The sequence below is a fragment of the Lepidochelys kempii genome, chromosome 7, assembly GCF_965140285.1.
Source record: "Lepidochelys kempii isolate rLepKem1 chromosome 7, rLepKem1.hap1, whole genome shotgun sequence".
Classification (NCBI taxonomy): Eukaryota; Metazoa; Chordata; order Testudines; family Cheloniidae; genus Lepidochelys; species Lepidochelys kempii.
The window spans coordinates 106225663-106245923 of record NC_136386.1 but is presented as its reverse complement, the minus strand read 5'-3'; the positions used below and the strand labels follow the sequence as shown (position 1 = coordinate 106245923).

Here is a 20261-nt window from a genome sequence, read left to right as displayed (position 1 = left end):
CCCTCCAATAGGGATGGTGGCAGACCTCAGGGGGTAGACCCCTTTCCCGGCTGTCTCAAGCCAGCCCTCTACCCCTACCTCCTGGGTGCTGCCTCCTTCCCCTCTGGTCACTCAGTGTTATTTTCCCCATTGATTGAGGAGAGTGGACATTCATATTATCATAGAATCATAGAATATCAGGGTTGGAAGGGACCTCAGGAGGTCATCTAGTCCAACCCCCTGCTCAAAGCAGGACCAATCCCCAATTTTTGCCTCAGATCCCTAAATGGCCCTCTCAAGGAATGAACTCACAACCCTGGGTTTAGCAGGTCAATGCTCCAACCACTGAGCTATCCCTCCCCCCATTATCTGAGGGTCTGGCCCCATATTTTTATGGGTAATTTCATACTCTGTTTACATTTGGAACATACAAATACCCTCATTATTCGTTAACCATTTATGCATTATTATAAAACTTGCCCATTTAATTGAAATTCCTTATACTGTCTACTGGCAAAGAAGAAATAAAAATGGATAACAGAAAGAATGGCAACCCTAAATAATTGGTTCATCCCACCAACTTCATAAAATATATATTCTCTATATTAACCAGAGTATCTGAGACAAATTTACCAGTAATTGTTCTTACCGCATTGAAAAGAGTAACAAGAAGCATGACATCCTGTATTATAGTAATTGCCATTGTTTGAAAACAGAACAGTCATTCTGTTTGAATAGGTTATAAATGTGTGATAGCCACCAGCACAAATTCTTCCCAGTAAAGTAGATACAGATGGCTGTTGCACATAGATTTTAATAAAAACGTAAAGGCAGCCGCTGTGCTCTGCCAGTCTGGAGAGGGAAAGTTAGACTGTATTAGTAATATATCCTTTTGGCTATCAGCCAAAACACTGTGTTGAAAGTGCCTTGGACATTGTTGGTCTTCAGTCTACACTAGCCTGACCTCTCATTGCATACATGCTAGTTGCTAGCATTTTTGCATGCACGCAGGTAAATGCTTGCCTATCACATTTGCTACATTCTTAGCACACTGGACTGTTTGTGCAGGCAGAAGTGACAGCTTACACACGGACAAGGAGAACCTACGTTTCGGAAATGTGGCCCTTAGTGATAACTATGCTACCTTACGGAGAAGGGCAACAATAATGATCAGGGGTATCGATCAGCAGGAGTGCACAATTTTTATAGTGGGGGTCTGAGATCCACTGAACCAAACTGTAAACCACGTATATCACGGAAATCATTTCATTTCATTTCAAGCCAAGGAGTGCGGCAGCCCCCCTCGTTCCAGCACCTATGTCAGTCAGCTTCCATATGAGGAGAGATTAAAAAGACTGGGACAGTTCAGCTTAGAAAGGGGGCGAGCAAGGGAGGATAGGATCGGTGTCTATGCAGTCATGAACGATATGGAGGAAGTGAATAGGGAAGTGTTAGTTACCCCTTCACATAATACAAGAACCAGGGGTCACCCAATGAAATTAATAGGCAGCAGGTTTAAAACTAACAGAAGGAAGCACTTCTTCATACAATGCATGGTCAACCTATGGAACTGATTGCCAGAGACTGTTGTGAAGGCAAGAACTATAACTGGGTTAAAAAAATTGGATAAATTAATGAAGGATAGGTTCATTAATGGCTATTAGCCATTGGTCAAGGAACAACCCCATGCTCCAGGTGCCCCTAAACCTTTAACTGCCAGAAGCTGGGACTGGAGGACAGGGATGGATCATTCGAAATTGCCCTGTTTTGTTCATTTCCTCTGAAGCATCTGACAATGGCCACTCTTAGAAGACAGGATACTGGGCTAAATGGACCATTGGTCTGACCCCATATGGCTGTTCTTAGGAGATCCAGGCTCAAGTCCCTGTTCTGCCTTGGAGCAGAGACTTGAACCTGGGTTTCCCACACCAGGTGAGTGCCCCAACCACTAAGCTGTAGAGTCTCTACGGAACTGGATGGAATCACTTTTCAGAGCAGAGCTGTACTGTAGGAGACATAAGCTCCTGCCAGTGAACTTATTAACTGAGCTCAATCCAGCCTTTTCACTTGCTCACCGGAAATTTTTTTTTAAAAAAAGTACTTTACCTCTCTCTTCCATCTGTAAAATGGGGATAAGAATACTTACATTTTTTGTAAAGTGCTTTGAGGTCTAATGATGAAAAGTGCTACATAAGCACTTGGTGGTAATGTCTTTATTATTACTTTCATGACAGACTTAACTTGACCTGTACCTTCAAATGTCTGCAATAAAAAGGTGCATCAATTGCAGTGAAATCTTTCTATGAATCACTTACTGGTCAAAATGCTACCTTATTTATGTGAATTTGACCATGGTGGCTTGTCCTTAATTCATTAGAATATAGCATAAATTGCAAGTGAAAATGAGCTTTGCGGTGTAATCCCCTTTATGTACACATCAGAAAAGCACCATACAATATTCTGTCATGGCAATCTTTCTTTAAACAGAACTTAGTTGCAGTACAGGGAGAGCCTGCCCACAATGAACTTTGCTCAAATCCCTTTTTAAGAGTCCCTTACTTCAGTGGGCATCAGATAAATAATAGATATATGATAGATATATATACATGTATTTTTATGGTTTGCATAGTTTAAAAATGATCAGCCCACTCTACTCCTTGGGAATAACCTCAGCATCATTTAGATGGCCTGACTTGAAATTCATTGGAGAATGGAACTGACAGTTAATATCCTTAGAACATTTCTGAATATTAAGGATTTCCTCACAAGATTGAATATATTGATGGCACCAATCCAGCCAAGCACCTCTGCACATGCTTAATTTTAATCACATGTTGGTTACAAGTCAGTGGAATTACTTCCTCACTTACATTTAAGCACTGTTTTCTATATATGTTTGGTAAAACATTGCCATGTTAAAAAAAAAAATCAAAATCACTAATGAAGTGAGCTGTAGCTCACGAAAGCTTACGCTCAAATAAATTTGTTAGTCTCTAAGGTGCCACAAGTACTCCTTTTCTTTTTGCGAATACAGACTAACACGGCTGCTACTCTGAAAACTAACCTCTGTCTTTCTCTTTTATCTTTCAGATGCAACAACACATGGTAATTGTCTCTTTTTTAACATTTTTTGTTTAGATACCTTTCTCTTTCCCAGTGTTTGCCAATCCAATAAACAGCAGCATTACTGCTCCCAAACAGGGGTACCAGGGAGTGGTGCTGGAACAATGTGTATAGTGGGGGTGCTGAGAGCCATTGAAAAAACCGTAAACCCTGTCTATGATGGAAACCACTTCAAGCCAGGGGCTGCGGCCACACGCCGAGCACCTCTAGGTCAGCACCTATAGCTCCAGGTTCAGGAGTCACTGGCAGAACTGGTTGTACCACACAGTTGGTGTGATGATGAGAGATGATGGAGAGATGATGGAGCCTCTTGCGCTAGGCATTCTACCCTACTGGCCAGAGGGGACTGGCTGTGAGCAATAAAAGCGAAAGTGTCAGGGACAACTGAAAGAGAGAAATGACTGAATTGATGGGCTTTATATATGTTGAGGAGTTTGACCACCCCCTACTGATTAAAAATAGATTACAAGATTTTAAAGTACCCTCACAGTTTCTACAAACCTGCACTACTCTTGTATCAGATTTTTGAAGGCTGATCATTATTCTAGCAAAAAAAAAAATTATAAAATACTATTTGCCAGAAATCTTTTGCCCAGCTCTAATTATAACTATCCGTCTTCTTAACAAAAATAAAATACATTCCTAGGATGAATTTCTTTCAGGAGCCAACGGACCCACAAAATAAAATAAAACATTTTAGCCAACATCTTCTCATTGTACTGAGAGATGTCATTTAAAATGTGAAACGGGGCCTAGCAGAAAGGAGTCCTGGTCTACGACTGGGGGTCCTAGGTGCTACAGCAGTACAAAAACCCCAATAATAATTAATCCACATGAATATTCATTTGAGTACTCATATTGCTTTAAATGGGACTATTGAGGATAGGAAAATTATTTTTGGAAATGTAGGGTTGGAAGGGACTTCGAGAGGCCCTCTAGTCTATACCCTCTGCACTAAGGCAAGATTAAGTATACCTAGACCATTCCTGAGAGATATCCATCTAATCCATTCTTCAAAGCCTCCAATGGTAGGGATTCACATGCATGCATGTTTACATGATTGGGTCCTAAACTGTATTTCTTGTATTTCATTGTATTTCTTAACACTATTAGAATCATAGAATCATAGAATATCAGGGTTGGAAGGGACCTCAGGAGGTCATCTAGTCCAAACCCCTGCTCAAAGCAGGACCAATCCCCAACTAAATCATCCAAGTCAGGGCTTTGTCAAGCCTGACCTTAAAAACTTCAAAGGAAGGAAATTCCACCACCTCCTTAGGTAATGCATTCCAGTGCTTCACTACCCTTCTAGTGAAAAAGTTTTCCCTAATATCCAACTGTTGTTTCCTTCCTCTTCTTCATTGCAGTAGTTATATGCAGACAACTAGCTGTTTATCAGCTTTGTGAATTAGACAATTGGATAGAAATATAGTTATGTGTTATTTGCACAATGGGTGTGCCTGCTTTGTATTCTTTAGTATCATGTTTCAGAGGAACAGCCGTGTTAGTCTGTATTCGCAAAAAGAAAAGGATTACTTGTGGCACCTTAGAGACTAACCAATTTGGTTAGTCTCTAAGGTGCCACAAGTAATCCTTTTCTTTTTAGTATCATGATTTGCCAGCCAGCCCGCCTGCCATCTCTTTTCCCAACTCTCCATCTACTTACCTACTTATCCCTTTCTAATTTTCATCCATTCTTTATCTCTCTTCTGTCTGCATTCAATTATACTATCAATTTAGTTTTCTGATTTTATTGGCATTTTCTTGGATATGGCACATTATTCAAAAACTATATATGTCTCTATTAAAGATGTTGCCCATTTAAATATTGTTCTTCTTTTGTATTAATAGTTCCTACTACTACTCCAACATGGCTGCCTTCAACAGGTAATTTCATAATTATTTTACTTCTTTATTTGTATGTTGTACTCTTCTCTACTCGCTTATTATAATACACAAGTTATCCATGTATTAATGGCACCAGATTCCTTGGACAGGAAAGTAAGTACGGCATGGTGATAAATCTTAGTACTTTTTGCAAGCTGTCTTCAGGCTGAAGGCAATACATTTTTTGAATATCAACTTTTTCTTTCTTTTGGCAGCTAGCATTTCTAAATAGGGACAGAGTAGTACAGTACAATACTATATTTAGGTATTTTTACTTTAAAGGAAACACTTAGGCCCCAATAATGCAAACACATATGTATGTGCTTAACTTGGCTAATGTGACTGGTCCCAATGGCTTCAATGAAACTCTTTATGTCAGTAGAAATAAGCATGTACATGAATGTTTGCAGGATTGGGGCAATAGCTGGATCAAATAAAACAGAGTTACCAGTCAACAAATACATGCATTTAAAGTCAGTTTCTGTGTGCTTCACAGGAGGAAAAATAAAAATCCAATATTTTTTTCTATGAGTTGCTCAAGAAGATAATGACTGTCCTTGTTGTTTTCCCCCTTTTTGTATAAGCAGGGCAGGGGTGGTGCCCCTAGCCTTTGTTTTCCAGAAGCTGGGAATGGGCGACAAGGAATGGATCACTTGGTGATTACCTGTTCCGTTCATTCCCTCTGGGGGCACCTGGCATTGGCCACTGTCGGTAGACAGGATACTGGGCTAGATGGACCTTTGGTCTGACCCAGTATAGCCATTCTTATGTTCTTAAGCCTTCTGTCAATTACAGCTCTGCATTAAGTAAAAATTGTTACATTCCAAAGTTGGCTGTAGATGCTATTTTCATTCAGACTGTAATTTTTGTTCCCAGTGCACCAGGTGCTTCTTCAGAAAGTTACTTCCAACCTGAATTAAGAACTTAACATTATCAGAGAAAAAAAGCATAATCTTTCTTCCCTGAACATTTTCTTTGGTCCATATTTTCTGTCTTCAATTATATACATTTAGGGCTTAATCTTGAGAGATGCTGAGCATTAAATGAGACTGTGAGTGGGATCCACAGCTATCGGGATTAGATACTGATCATAGAGCACCTCATTGAAGTTATAGGAGGCTTTCCTTTAACTTTAGCAGGTTTTGGCTTCAACTGATAAATCATATACAAATATATGCAAATATATATATAAATGACTCATATGTATTTTCTTTTCTTACATTTTATTCTGCAGCAAAATATACTTGTGGTGGTGTCCTTCAGTATTCATCTGGGACATTTCAAAGCCCATTCTATCCTGAAAATTATCCAAACAACGCAGACTGTGTGTGGGAAATAGAAGCAGTGAGCAATTACCGTGTAACACTTTCATTTAGAGATATAGTGTAAGTAAGGCACTAATTGCCCAGTCAATTCATAGGTTCAAAATCATGGAATTTTGAAATTGGTACCCTCTCCATTTCAAGGACATTTCTCACTTGTAAATGACCAGTAAACCTAAAATGAAAATTGTATGAATATAGTATTATTTATGGTTATTTGTTCAGTCCTGGTTGGTACCATATAAGAAGCAAAATTAAGACAATCTGTCACAAACACCTTGCAGCCGGAAGGGTTTAATGTGAGATTTAGTGGTGACTAGTTAAACAGGAGTTCACAAAATCGTTTACAAAATGTTCATGTTTATTCCCCAGGACAGAAGGTGGTAGATGCCAGTATGATTATATTGAGATATATGATGGGCCACTCGATACCTCTCCTTTACTGGGGAAAATTTGTTCTGGTTCCTATCTCACATATACATCGTCCTCAAATTTGATGACAGTTCGATTTCACAGTGACTCAAGTGTCACAAAGAAAGGGTTCCGTGCTGACTATTACACCATTCCAGCAGATCAGAATACTAGTAAGTTCATGTTTAATACAGAACTTCTCTTTTCAGCAGACAAGCCTATTTACTGACTTTATTTGCTAAATAACTATTTATTAATGTTGTTGAATCACTTCAGTATAGCAAGCACTCACTGTCATCTTTCATACTTTGGGATTATTGACCTATTACTTTCAGTTTTATATTTAAACAAAATCAATGTTTGTTGTTATAAAATTAATTATTTTTAGACATTTTCTCTGATATTCAGCCTCAATTTACTTTTTCTTTATATCATCTCATTACTCTTACTTGTGGTCCTTTGTACTACCTAAGTGCTCGTTCTTTATGGGTTTGATCCTAATCCTGATGTAGGCAAAACTCTCATTGCAAGCATGAGTGAATTTCATGTCCTCTCCACAACTCATTAGTTATTATTTATTTGAGCTCAATGCCTGTTTAGCACCTTGCTGGTACATGTTTAGTATTAGAATTATTTATATTTAGAATCATTCCCTCCACTTCCTTTTTCATTTTTGATGCTCTTTCTTGAATTCCCTGCAATTTGTCCATGTCTTCAGCTACAGAGGTGCCCACAAGTGAACTAGAACACCTTCCACAGCCATACAAAGCCTGATCCTTAAGCGCTCATTCAGGCAAGACTCCTATTCTTTTCAATGTGCATTTTGCCCAAATAAAGACTACAGGTTCCAGTCCCCAATGAATGACTATCACTTTGATGTTATTCAGCCTCTGCACATGTATCTCCAAACCCCATATGGCTCATGTAAGGCCATACATACAAACCCTTGATTCGGCAACCCTTGATTGTATTGAATAGAACATAACTGGTTAGTTCCATTGGCTGATCACATAGTATAACATTGTATAAGTATAACGTTGTATAAGAGGACATGCTGATACATTGTATATGAGAGGGCATGCCAAAACATGTTACAAAGTATCTGAGGGAGCACACGTAGGGACAGTTAGCTTTTGAATGGAGAAGCAATTAATATAGAGCCAGCACATCCAAGAAGCAGGCATCAGAATGGAAGGTGTGAAGGGCAATTAGTTAAGTTAACTGGAAGCTGTTAAAGGAGATTGTTAAGGGTGGCAGGTAATTGAAGATACGTGACTGGTCTCAGGGATCTCGAAGGGTGGTGACTAAAATCTTTTTCTTCTTTTGTCTGTAACTTCTCTGTAACTTGTTCTCCAAAAAACTGTATAAATTAAAAGACACAAGCCCCACTCGGGGGGCTCACTTCTAAATGTATTAGCAGAGCAGCTTTGCTAATAAAACAGAGTGGTCTGATAAATTGTGAGTCTGAGTCAAACTTTGACATCAGTATAATTCAAGATAGCAAAATCTGGTCCATAAATTGCTGTCAACAAACACCAATTTCTCTTTACTTTACTGTTCCCTTTGTCTTCACCTCCCATTGCATTTTAGATCATTCTCTCCCAGAATTACTGAAATGCTTCATTTTATTTGCTTAATAATGGCCCTGGTAATACTGTTCTTAATTTTACTCAAGCAATAGGACTTTTACTTCACTCCAGAATTTTTTCTACTATGGTAACTGAGATTCATTGATGAGACGCTCTCTGATCACAGGAAGCAAAGTTATAATTTGCAGATTTTCATAGTAATAGTAATCCACAGCCGAAACCCACAGGCCGCTGGTGCATCATTCAATATTTATGACGTAACATAGTAAAATCATGTGGTTTGACTTATGAACCCCTTCCCCTCTCCCAATCTACACACAGAGTAGACAACAGCATCTGTATAGGTTGCAACATTTAATGATTGTATGCCTGTATGCACTAATAATGTATGTTTTATCTACCCACTAGCTCTTCTGTGCTTGCCAGAATACATGCGTGCAGTTGTTAACAGAGCCTATCTCCACTCACAAGGCTACGCTGCATGGGATGTCAGCTTGAATGACCCTTATTGTAAACCAATTGTTACACCAAACTACGTTATATTCAACATACCATACAATGGCTGTGGCACAAGACGAGAGGTATGAAGTTGAATATATAGCAACCTGAGTAAGTAGGTCTGTGCAAACTGCAGAATTTATTTTGAAAAGGGTCATGAACAGAAACCTGCTGTGGTTCACAGAAGTTACAAGTGAACCAATCACTGCAGGTTCAGATTCATCGAACGCTCCCACCTGTCCTTCTCCTGCCTGCAGGGAACACATCACTTATTGTAGATTGACTTTATGGGGAATACTGGGGGGACAAGGAAGATAAGTGAACAACCTCAACCCATGTTCATAGACTTTTTTCTAGCATGAGCTGATGTTCATGAAGACTAATAATACTTGGCACTTACATAAGCCACAGTTCAGCAAGGTACCAATTTAAAGCATTCACTTCTATAGTACTTTAGATTAAACACAACTCTAAGTACCTTGCTGAATCAAGACCTTTGTGCGTTACATGTTCAAAGCTTTGCATGAATGTAAACTAACTTAGCTGTGTTTGGGTTCAAAGAAAATATTTTTCACATCTCAATGTAAACACCGCATCATATAGCCAACAAAGTTTTTTAAAATGTGTTGTGAATAGAAATAACCAAAGTCACACTTCTTTTCAAAATACTGAAACAACACTTTAAATACGTGTTATTCTATGGACACATCAAAAGTTTAGTAAGAATAATGGTAATTGTGACGTCAGGCAAAAGTGGACTACATTAGATAATTTTGTATTTAATCTGTCAAACAGGGAAACAACAACACTATCACCTATTCCAACTTGATCAAAGCAATCTCTTCTGGTTACATAATCAAAAGGCAAAAAGATCTTCATTTGCATATCAACTGCAAAATGCTCCAAAATAGATGGATAGAAATAATATATGTTGCTGAGGATGTTACTGAGGTCAATGAAACTCAGTATGGCAGATACGACGTGAACATTTCATTTTATGAATCACCATCCTTCTCATGGCCAGTGTATGATTCTCCATACTACGTTGACTTGAACCAGAATTTATTCCTTCAAGCTTCAATTCACAGCTCTGACCCAAATCTGGTGTTGTTTTTGGACACGTGTGTTGCATCACCTGATCCCAATGATTTTACAACAGTAACCTATGACATTATGAAGAGTGGGTAAGGACTTTCCCAGCAATAGTTTAGAATGAAACTGTGCATGGAGTACTGTATCTGTTTTGTTTATGCAATAATTTGAATGGGGACAGTGTGAAGTAATTTCAGTTTTCCTTGCCAACAAAGTATTTAAAAAAACTTTTTTGGCAAATCCTGGAAAAAAATGAGAAATCAATAGAAACAATAGAAATGACATTTAGATGATGGAACTCTGCATCAGTGGTTCCATTCAAGAATGTAACGTCGTAACTAAAGAGGTAAATTCAGTTCTTACGTAAGCAGGTGTAACCTCAACCTCCGCTGATGTCAGTGGATTTTCACCTGCCCACATCAGTATTGAGTTCAGCCCCAATTAGTTTGTCTATAGAATTCAACTATATTTTTAAAATATTCTGCTCCATTTTTTAAAAGAAAAAAATTCATTCTTTTGCAGTCCTCGTTTTTTTGGGAGCATACTGTAAATGTTATTTCAAATTACTGTAATTCAATGTTTGGTTCAAATGACTGAAGTTTAATGTTTGATTTTTCCTGCTTTTCTGTGTTTTCCCTGCTTTTTAACATCTTTTCAGTTTCTTTTCATGAGTGTTCGGTGTTTTGCAAGTGACACTTAAGAATTTTCATGTCACTTGGATGACCCAGAATTGTTCATCTGTCTTGGCTTACACCACTTCTTGTGGAAAAGTCAGATTAAAGAATTATAGAAAACAAATTAGATTTAGTTCTGGTATGAAAATAAAAATCACTGATCTCATCCAGAATAGCAATCCCTATGGTTCTAAACCCTACCTGCCAGAATTTCAGTAGACTTCTCCATTATTAGACTCGACACCTTTCTGCATATGAAAGCACACCTCTTTCATGAGCAGGTCCCATTGTCAATGAATATGACTATTTATTGGTACAATCCTAATTATATATAAATAATGGGGAATAAGAGTGAAATTTCAAAATAATTCAGCCAGAGTAGCATTAGAGCTGCAGAACATACAGAAGTTAAGTTTTAAAGAAGCCACCTGCATGATAGTTTAAACCCCCCTATCTATTGCAGGAGATGAAAATTAGATATTCAAAACAGCCCTTTTAAAAAATGAGCTGATAACATCATACAATGAAGAGACAGCCAAATCTTTTAAACCTCATATTTATTTATATTAAAACCCAAAAGGAAATAAATTTTCCATATCTACATTCAAACATATCTTAACCATCTATAGGTGACAGAAGTGTTGGCATGAGTATAAATGAACATAGTAACATATGCAGTCTTATAATAATCTCAGTTTATACAAGTTTAATACCTTGTGATCTTTCTTATGCAAATGAGTTTATTAAAATGTGTATAAAATACATTGATGATATGACAACTCTGCAGCTTCTTCTGAGATAAGAGCTGTGTGTTAACAGGTCAGCTGAGTTTTTTTTTTTTTTTTTTTTTTTTTTTGTGGTGGTTAAATTGAACCAGAATGCACTGGCATGGAATTTTGGCACTTACTCAGGTGAGTCAAGGCTGACAGAAAAGTGAAAGATACTAGAATCTTGTTCTGTTCCTTGAATCTTGTTGCTCTGCAGCTGATTTAGTAGAGATTAGAGTCATTGGAAATGGCGACTTTCTTGCTTCTTGCATCCAAAGCAGAAATCAGAAGAGTAGGAGTGAGTTGGATAAGATGGCACAGAATGGAAGAAGGAATTTATCATCCTTATTATTCATATTCAGTAGCACCTAGAGAACCCAGTCAGACATCGGGGCCCCACTGTGCTAGGTGCTGTATAACCATTTAGTATAGAGATGGAGCCTACCCTTCAGAGTAGAGCTGGTAGAAAAAATGTGGACTGAAATTGTTCCTGTCAAAATATAGCTGTTCAGAACTGAAGAGTTTCATGGCAATGTATCACTTCTGATAGAACTGTCACTGGGAAGGGTTTCTCCGGTGAGACAAAGAGAGACCTAGGCCAAGTGATTAGGGTGTTTGTCTGGGCTGTGGGAGACCCAGGGCCAAGTCCCTGCTCTGAATCATGCAGAGCAGGGACTTGACCCTGTGTCTCCCATCTCCTGTGTAACAGCCCTGGCTATTCTGCATTGAGACTCTCTCATGTATGCTTTTTTCATGAAAAAAATTGAAATCTCATTTTTCATCTGCATTGGAACAAAAACAAATTTCAAAATGGTGTCTGAAATACAATGGTTGTTTTCTGGCCAGCCTCACTTAAGAGCTTAAATCTTGGTTTCATTTTCCCCTTAATAAAAATAAACCCCCTTTGCTTCAGCTGTTCTACAGGGGTCATATACATTGCAGCCTGGAGATCTAAATAAGCAGCCTTGGGCTCATTTCACCTCCAGGGGACCTCTTTGCAACTTGTCCATCCTGGGCCCCGATCCTACAAAGACTTATGCACAAGTCTAACTTTAAGTATGCAAGTTCAGTAAAACTACTCACACTCTTAGAGTTAGGCATGTACGTAAATACCTTGTTGATTTAGAGACATCAGTATTTATATTTTGCTTTCAGACAAGTCACTACTACTATTTTAACCTCTTTCATTTTCTGTTCTTACTATAATTGTATATTTTTCTCTCCCTTTCTGTTGTCAATGAATTTTAAATTTTTTAATTTTTATCTGTGCACATAGGGCATGCTGGATGCCAGTGATTTATTTTTGTGCGGATGCATGAAGACTAATTGTATTTTATTTATTTATTTTAGATGTGTTAGAGACCCTACCTACAGGACATACTATTCATCCTACAGCTCCACAATACGGTTCAAATTTAATGCCTTCAAGTTTATTAACCAATATTCATCAGTTTACCTTCAGTTTAAAATGGTGGTGTGCAGGGTATATGATTATTCTTCCCGATGCTACCAGGGCTGCATAACCAGGTCCAAGAGAGATACCAGCTCTTACCAAGAAGAGGTGGATGTTGTTGTTGGGCCTATTCAGCTTCGGAAAGATGGCACTAAGAACAGGAATGCTGGTAAATTTAAATACACTAAACACAAGAGAAGGTTAAGTGTGACTTTGAGCATTCTCAGTGTGGCCCCCTCCAATGACCAGTCTGGGCAAACTGCAAAGAATAGGGCAGACAATCCCCCAAACTGGTGGTTTATTCCTATAATTAGATTCACCAAGCCAGTAACAAAACAGCTTCTGTACTACGTACCAAGAAGCTAAAATACAGTTTCTTTTAAGCAATCCAGCATTTGGCTCCCACCCTGAGAACCAAGTCCATACAGTGAGAGTTACTTTAAACCTTATTCACCATAAAGTTCAACTGCAAAATTCTACCAATCCCAAGAGATTGGACACTGTTACCTACCATGTCAAGGAATATTTCAGATCTGACCCAAATAAATGCTTACAGCCAATTCTTATTAACTAAACTAAGATTAATTAAAAAAGAAAAGAAAGTTACTGTGGTTAAAGATGTTTATACATACAGATATGAGTAAAGTTCTTAGATCAATTTCATAATAGAGATGGTGAGGCTGCTGGTTTGTGAAAATACTTCTAGAATCAGTTCAATAGGTTTTAGTCTAATAGGCAGTCCATGTGTAGAGTTTGTTCAAATTCTTCTGAGAATTTGCAGGGATAGTCCAAGGTACACCTGGAGACCTCAGTCTGGTGAGTTGAACTTTCCCTGACAAAGTTTAAGCATATCTGAGATAAAACAAGATCAGGTCCAAAGCTTCTTTTATGTTCTCTAGCAAGTTGAAAGCATCTTGACAGCAGACATCACAGCAAGGGCCATCCCAGATGAAGAATGGACAGTGTATATTGTTGCTTTGAAGCTAAACTTTTATTTCTTATGTATACACAGATAAACTAGTTGCACTGATTAGCATAAGGCAATTGCCCATTCAAACAGTTCATAGGTAGTTTACTACAAACATCAAAGAGAAATAAAGACAATATTATTATACCACAAGTTTCATTTAAATGTTAATATCCCCTTTTGATCTCTGAATCAATTGACTATATAATGAAACATTACAGATAGGATCCGAAGTTTAACATTTACAAGCTAATTAGATCACATTGTTAAACTTCTAATAAGATACAGGTAAACACAGACAAATACAATTAGTATCTGCTTCTAATTCTCTAACAATACAGGTTTACATTTTAAGAAGTCTGGCCTATTTAACACGGCTTTGTTAACTATCTACAAGGAATGGTTCTGTTTATCATTTCAATACTTTTCTAATATGACCTTAAAGGTTGATTTTGGGTCACTCGACCTGCTTGTTGCTTAACTCTCTCTGGCTCAGTGTCACAATAAGGTTCCGTAAATCACTTTTCATTTCGTTTTACAAAATCTTACTTCTGATTTCTAACAGCGCAGCATGCTTTTACTGGTTTAGCAAAAACTCCCTTATAAATATCAGGGACTTGTTTATTGACTAAGAGCATCTACAAATTTGTTCCTTACTTAACACATTTCAAACCCATCATTTTAATCTGCCCAGCTCAGAAATTCTAATTGAATCAATTCTTCAGGAAGAAAGATGAGATGCAGTCCATCTCCTTATTATAGCTTCATTGATTTAATTATCCTCAAACTCTTCAAGCATTGTGGTTGTCATGGCTCACCTTGACTATCTCCAGTAACGTGAAACCTCAACCTTCCTTGAAAAAGATTCCATTCCCTAGCTCTTGTGCTAGTTACGATGTTTTCTTAATATTGAACCTAAAACATCCCGGTTCAGTTCATGAAATAATCTTTACTAATATAAAGATGGATTGTTGTGTCTAGAATGTCTTCTATAAAATAGAGTGAAATTGATTTATTTCTTGACCTGATCTAGAATGAAACTTTACAATTCAAGTTCTCTTTGTCCTGGTATCTTTGGCAATAACTAGAGCAGAGAACAAACTGAAACCAAAACTCTCTCTCTCTCAATTCACAGAGCTGGACTATTCTGAACATCAGGAAGACGTGGATTCCCGTGGTTCACTTACTGCTACTGCTGGTTATTCCCATGCTCCATTTATTGTTACGGGTGTGGTGCTTGCAGCTGTTATTTTCACTCTTGTTGGGCTTCTTTTGAAAAGTAAACTGAGGAGACCAATTCCGTACCAGATAATGTAAGACGCTAAAGACACCAGCATCAGAGCATTTATGTAATGATTCAGTTTCTAGCATTTGCACTCAATAACTTTTATACGACAAATCATGCTTTAAATAAAAAGTATGAAAATGTTATTGTAATGAGGCTACACAATGAGTTCTGGTAAATTCAGGCTAGAGATGGCCCTGAGGTTAAAACCCCACCTCCAAATAACATGAGAATCTAGGAGAAGTTTGAATCCAGATCCCAACTCTCTAACTTGCTGCCAGTTCCATGGACTTGAATCCCAGCCCCATATCCGGCCCACCAGCTCCCTTCCCTACACTCTAGAACCAGACTTTGCAGCTCAGGACTATCTCTAGTCTAGATAGACCAAAAACTGGGTTCAATTCCTGTTTCACCACAAACATCGTGTGTGATCATGGGTGTGAGACACAGTCTCTCTGGGCTTCAGTTACCCATCTGTAAAATGGAAATAAGAGCACTTTCCTGCCTCACAGGGTTGTTGTGTGGAGAAATACATATAAAATTGTGAGATGGGCAGATACTACAGGGAACGGGGCCATACAGGTACTTAAGATAGACAGAGAGTACTTTGTTTTGATAACTTTATACATAATAAAGGGCAGTTTGACATTATTTTTATGTTTACCTTTTGCACCTGCCTAGCACATTTCAGTCACTTCTGATCAAGATATTTAGATTCTAATGCAAGTTTTCTCCCTCATAATCCTCCTCTCACTTCCTGTCAAGACCAGTGTTTCTAACATCTCAAATAGTCTGACATGGAAATTATGGTGAGGAATCAAATGTAATAGATTGTGCAAATTTGTAGGATGGGATGATTTCCAGTCTAAAAAAATCTCATTTGTAAACACAGCAATTTAAAATCAGAAAAGTGTTTACAAAGCAATATTTCTATTTGTGTACTTGCAAATATAATGTCTCTGCATCTCCAAATTACTGCTTTGCAATATGAATAATGTGGTTTGTGATAAAGAAACTTTGGCAAGAACCAATTTGTGTTGTTTTTTTCCATTTCCAAATCAATACGTGTATTTATTTAGGCTTTTTATAAGAAAATGTGATTTGTCTCTGCCTTTAAACAGAACTGGTTTTAATATTATAGAGAAACTGGTTTTAAGAGGCCAGATATTTAAATGGGATCGGTCACTTATATTTGACTCAGAAATTTTTCTATCATCTTAGTCTGTTTCTTTTTAAACCTGGAAAATGTCAAGATTGCAGTGGGGAACAGAGGAGACTGCAAAGGAGCCAGTTGCAACTCCCTGGGTCCTGGGGCTCGCCCTAATGATGCCAGCTGATTATGGCCCCCAAAGAGCCATCCACCAGCCAAGGATTACGGGACCATATTGGTGCTCTGGCCATGCCTACCCCCACCCCCTCTATGTCACCAAATGCAAGGGTCATAGGGACACTAGCATAGGAGCTGGCTGTACCAGCTCTACGCAGTTGGGGACTAGACCCACACCAAGAGACTCATCAGCTAGGGAGATCCAGCAGCTCCATGGCATGCCCAGAGCTGAAGAGATTTTCTGATCCAGTATTTTATTAAAGTTATTTCTGTGTAGAATAGTTGGCCTGAGAACACATACCATGCAGATGGATTCTAGATGCACTTTAAATGTCCCCTGCATTTTTGCAATTTTTTCCTGTAGGTCCAAGCACACTCTCTTTCCCTTACTTTCATTGACTCTAATGAGTCATATGTATATTTTATTAGAGAAAGTGCAGTACATGTCAGAATGTAACCACTATGCCCTTCGGCTAGTATATTTTTCTAAGTGATTTTCTGATATGGGCAAAGAAATTATTGTAAAAAGGACCTGAATGGAATCTGTTCCTGGTCAATTGTTACATTTTCAAACATTTCAGATGACTTTTGTCTATGAAACCCAAGGTTCCTGCTGATGTCAGTTTTTCAAATTCCCTCCCCTACCCCTAAATTAACTGGTTTGAACTTCCTTTATCAGGAATGATACTTCATAGTGATCGGGGGAAGAGGGGAGGGAGTTGTTCTGAGAAAACTATGTGTGTGAAATGGACCGTGTGTTATTGGTGGGAGAAAAGATCTCTTAAACTTTGTGGACTAGGTAAAATAAATAGGAATAGAATGGAATAAGACTGAGGAATGGTCAATGAGTCTCACACTGCTCTATATAGCTTTTGTTGGCAGTCATGTAGATCTGGCGAGCCATATGGTGCTGACTATTCTGAAAATACATTACTGTCCTAATATTACTTTTTCATATGAGCAATTGCTTTAGTTGCCACAGGGAAGTTATGTATTAATAGATGGGGCAGTGATCTGGTCTGCATCATAGCAAATGGGAAAGGAAGTGGCCCTGTAGATAGTCTTCATGATGATAAGGTTTGAGAAACCCAGGACTGAAGAAAGAAGATAATAGTACTTCACAGGATTGAATATTAATACTTGGAAGACTGTGAGGTGCTCAGGTACTGCAGTAATAGGATTCATCTACATACCTGTAACTGGGAAGCTCTACTCCTGCCCTGCGATTCTTGCAATCTTGTATGCCTCTAGCCTGTTTACACCTCAATGTGATTTGTTAACATTACCCGTTGTATCAATCCTGTGCAGCAGCTCTGTCTACAGCATTTTTCAGATGTCAGCCATTTCTCCAGGGAGATCTCACCCTCCTGAAATCCCTTTTCCCTCGGATCTGCTAGCACTTACCCCCGGTACCATTTAACTCCTCCTCCTAGCCGATAGGACAATTAGCTCCTTAGCATCCCCAGTCCCATTAGGGAATGAAGTCCTGTATTCCTCCATCGAGTCTTCTCTGGGGGGAATTAATCAGAGCTTAAGTGTCCAGAGTGCTGGGACAGATGTTGGCTCTCAGCACTTGGTTATTGTACCTTAGATAAATTTAAAATACACATATACTTACTAGTGATGCTTCTCTATCTGCTGCCAATTCCCGCCCAGAGAAGATCTAAGGATGAAGCCTTATTAGTGAATTGGAACAACTGAACTGCACCAAACACTTGTGCTGGCACAATCATGCTGTTAATTTTTCTATTTCCTTTTCCAGAAAATGTTGGTAATTATTTCATACTTCTTCTTTTGAGATTTGTTTCAGTTTGGGTTCACTTCTTTCTCCTGCATTTTAAATTACTCATGCCTCACAGTCTCCTTGAGAAGGACCCTCTTTATCTCAGTCTGTCTTTTCTCCATTCATGCTTATCTTTGGCTTATCTTTCACTTTGATAAGATTATCTGTGTTCTATAACTTTTCTAGTTCTCCTACGGTCCTGGCTCCTGCAATGCTTGCCTCTTGCTTTCCTTTTTTGGATTAATTATTCCACAGCATTGTTCATCCACATCCGTATTTTGTTTGCATTATTGATTGAAGGGGACATATAGAAACCTTTGTCATGAACTGAGCTGATTGGAGAACATTTGTCATTGTACAAATTTCTTGTTATTTTAATAGTGAATTATTAGACATACTTTCCCCCATTATTTGTTCTGCTGTGGTCATGAGTGCTTCCAAGGATGTGGGTCACTCTCTGCTGGGTGTCTGCTAATATGTTTTTCTAGTGAGATACACATAAGACTACACTGATGATTATAATGATTTGTATAATCAGTAGCTGCTGTGACCTAATGAGCAGGAGTTGTGAACAGTTCTTACTTAGAATTATTTCACCTCAGGATAATAATTTCAAAAATGCCTAAATCTCATTTTCAAAAATAACTTAATTTCAGATTTGTAAAGGTTATTGGGTACTTTAGGATGCAGATTGGTGCCTACTTGGATTTACAAAAGCACCGAACTTCCAAAAGTGCCTAACTTCCATTGGTTTCAGAGTAACAGCCATGTTAGTCTGTATTCGCAAAAAGAAAAGGAGTACTTGTGGCACCTTAGAGACTAACCAATTTATCTGAGCATAAGCTTTCGTGAGCTACAGCTCACTTCGTCGGATGCATACTGTGGAAAATACAGAAGAGGTTTTTATACATACAAATCATGAAAAAATGGGTGTTTATCACTACAAAAAGTTTTCTCTCCCCCCACCCCACTCTCCTGCTGGTAATAGCTTATGTAAAATGATCACTCTCCTTACAATGTGTATGATAATCAAGGTGGGCCACCTGAAAGAACAGATGTTTTTGTTGGCTTGAGCAGAAGAAAGAAGAAGAGGAGAGGTATGTGTGGTAGTTGTTTTCTATTCCTATACCTTTCTCCCTTCCTTGAGAATTATTTTCAGCAGGGGTTCAAGTGACTGCAGGTTTGTGGGATGGGAAACCCTCTCTGTGTCTTTGCCAATATGTAAATGTCTTGCTCACACCTGCCAAAGAATTCTTCCTGCCAAAGAATGGACACTTAACTAGGTGATGGCTCATCTGATTATGTTCTGACTGAGGCATCAATTTGCCTATTGTTTCTGAGGCACTGGTCTGTGCCTGCTTTTCTAAACTTAATAATGCTATACAGTAGAATCTTATAACTTTACATACAATGTTATCACACTTATTTTACACTAGAACCTCAGAGTTATGAACACCTCAGGAATGGAGGTTGTTCATAACTCTGAAATGTTTGTAACTCTGTACAAAACTATATTGTTGGTCTTGCAGAAGTTTACAACTGAACATTGACTTAATACAGCTTTGAAACTTTACTATGCAGAAGAAAGATGCTGCTTGCCCTTTTTTTAGTAGTTTAACATACTACTATACTGTATTTGCGTCTTTTTTTTTTTTTTTTTGTCTCTGCTACTGCCTGTTTGCATACTTCTAGTTCCAAATAAGGTATGTGGTTGACTGGTCAGTTCGTAACTCTGTGTTCATAATTCTGAGGTTCTGCTGTACCAGGACAGTAATGTTCAGCAGACTGAGTTTTCAAATGATACCTCACAAGACACACTTCGTACAAAATGTATCATAGTCTTGTAAAAGAGTGAACATGAGAGTATAGACTTTCACAATGGAAAAACCCTGTTTTGGCTCCTTTCTCAGTCTCCAAGACACAATATCAGAGAGTATCTATAATTGCACCTACAGTGTTGTTACAAACATTTCACGGTAATATTAATGAGAAGTGCATTGTTAGATTTCAAACCATATAGTGCACGTCACCTTTTAAATAAATATCATCACACCAGTATGGAGGCGGAGTGAGTATGCCAGGCCTGACAAAAGTTGCTGACACA

General features: G+C 38.2%; 1 protein-coding gene across 1 annotated transcript in view; it reads left to right on the top strand.

The window, feature by feature from the left end:
* Positions 1–20261, top strand: part of LOC140915208 (scavenger receptor cysteine-rich domain-containing protein DMBT1-like) — a 193417-nt gene that overhangs the window by 131246 nt on the left and 41910 nt on the right. Inside the window, 6 exon segments of the mRNA XM_078853931.1 lie at positions 593–620; positions 6224–6374; positions 6684–6895; positions 8720–8892; positions 9605–9993; positions 12693–13000. Of these exon segments, the coding sequence (XP_078710057.1) occupies positions 593–620; positions 6224–6374; positions 6684–6895; positions 8720–8892; positions 9605–9993; positions 12693–13000 (1261 nt within the window).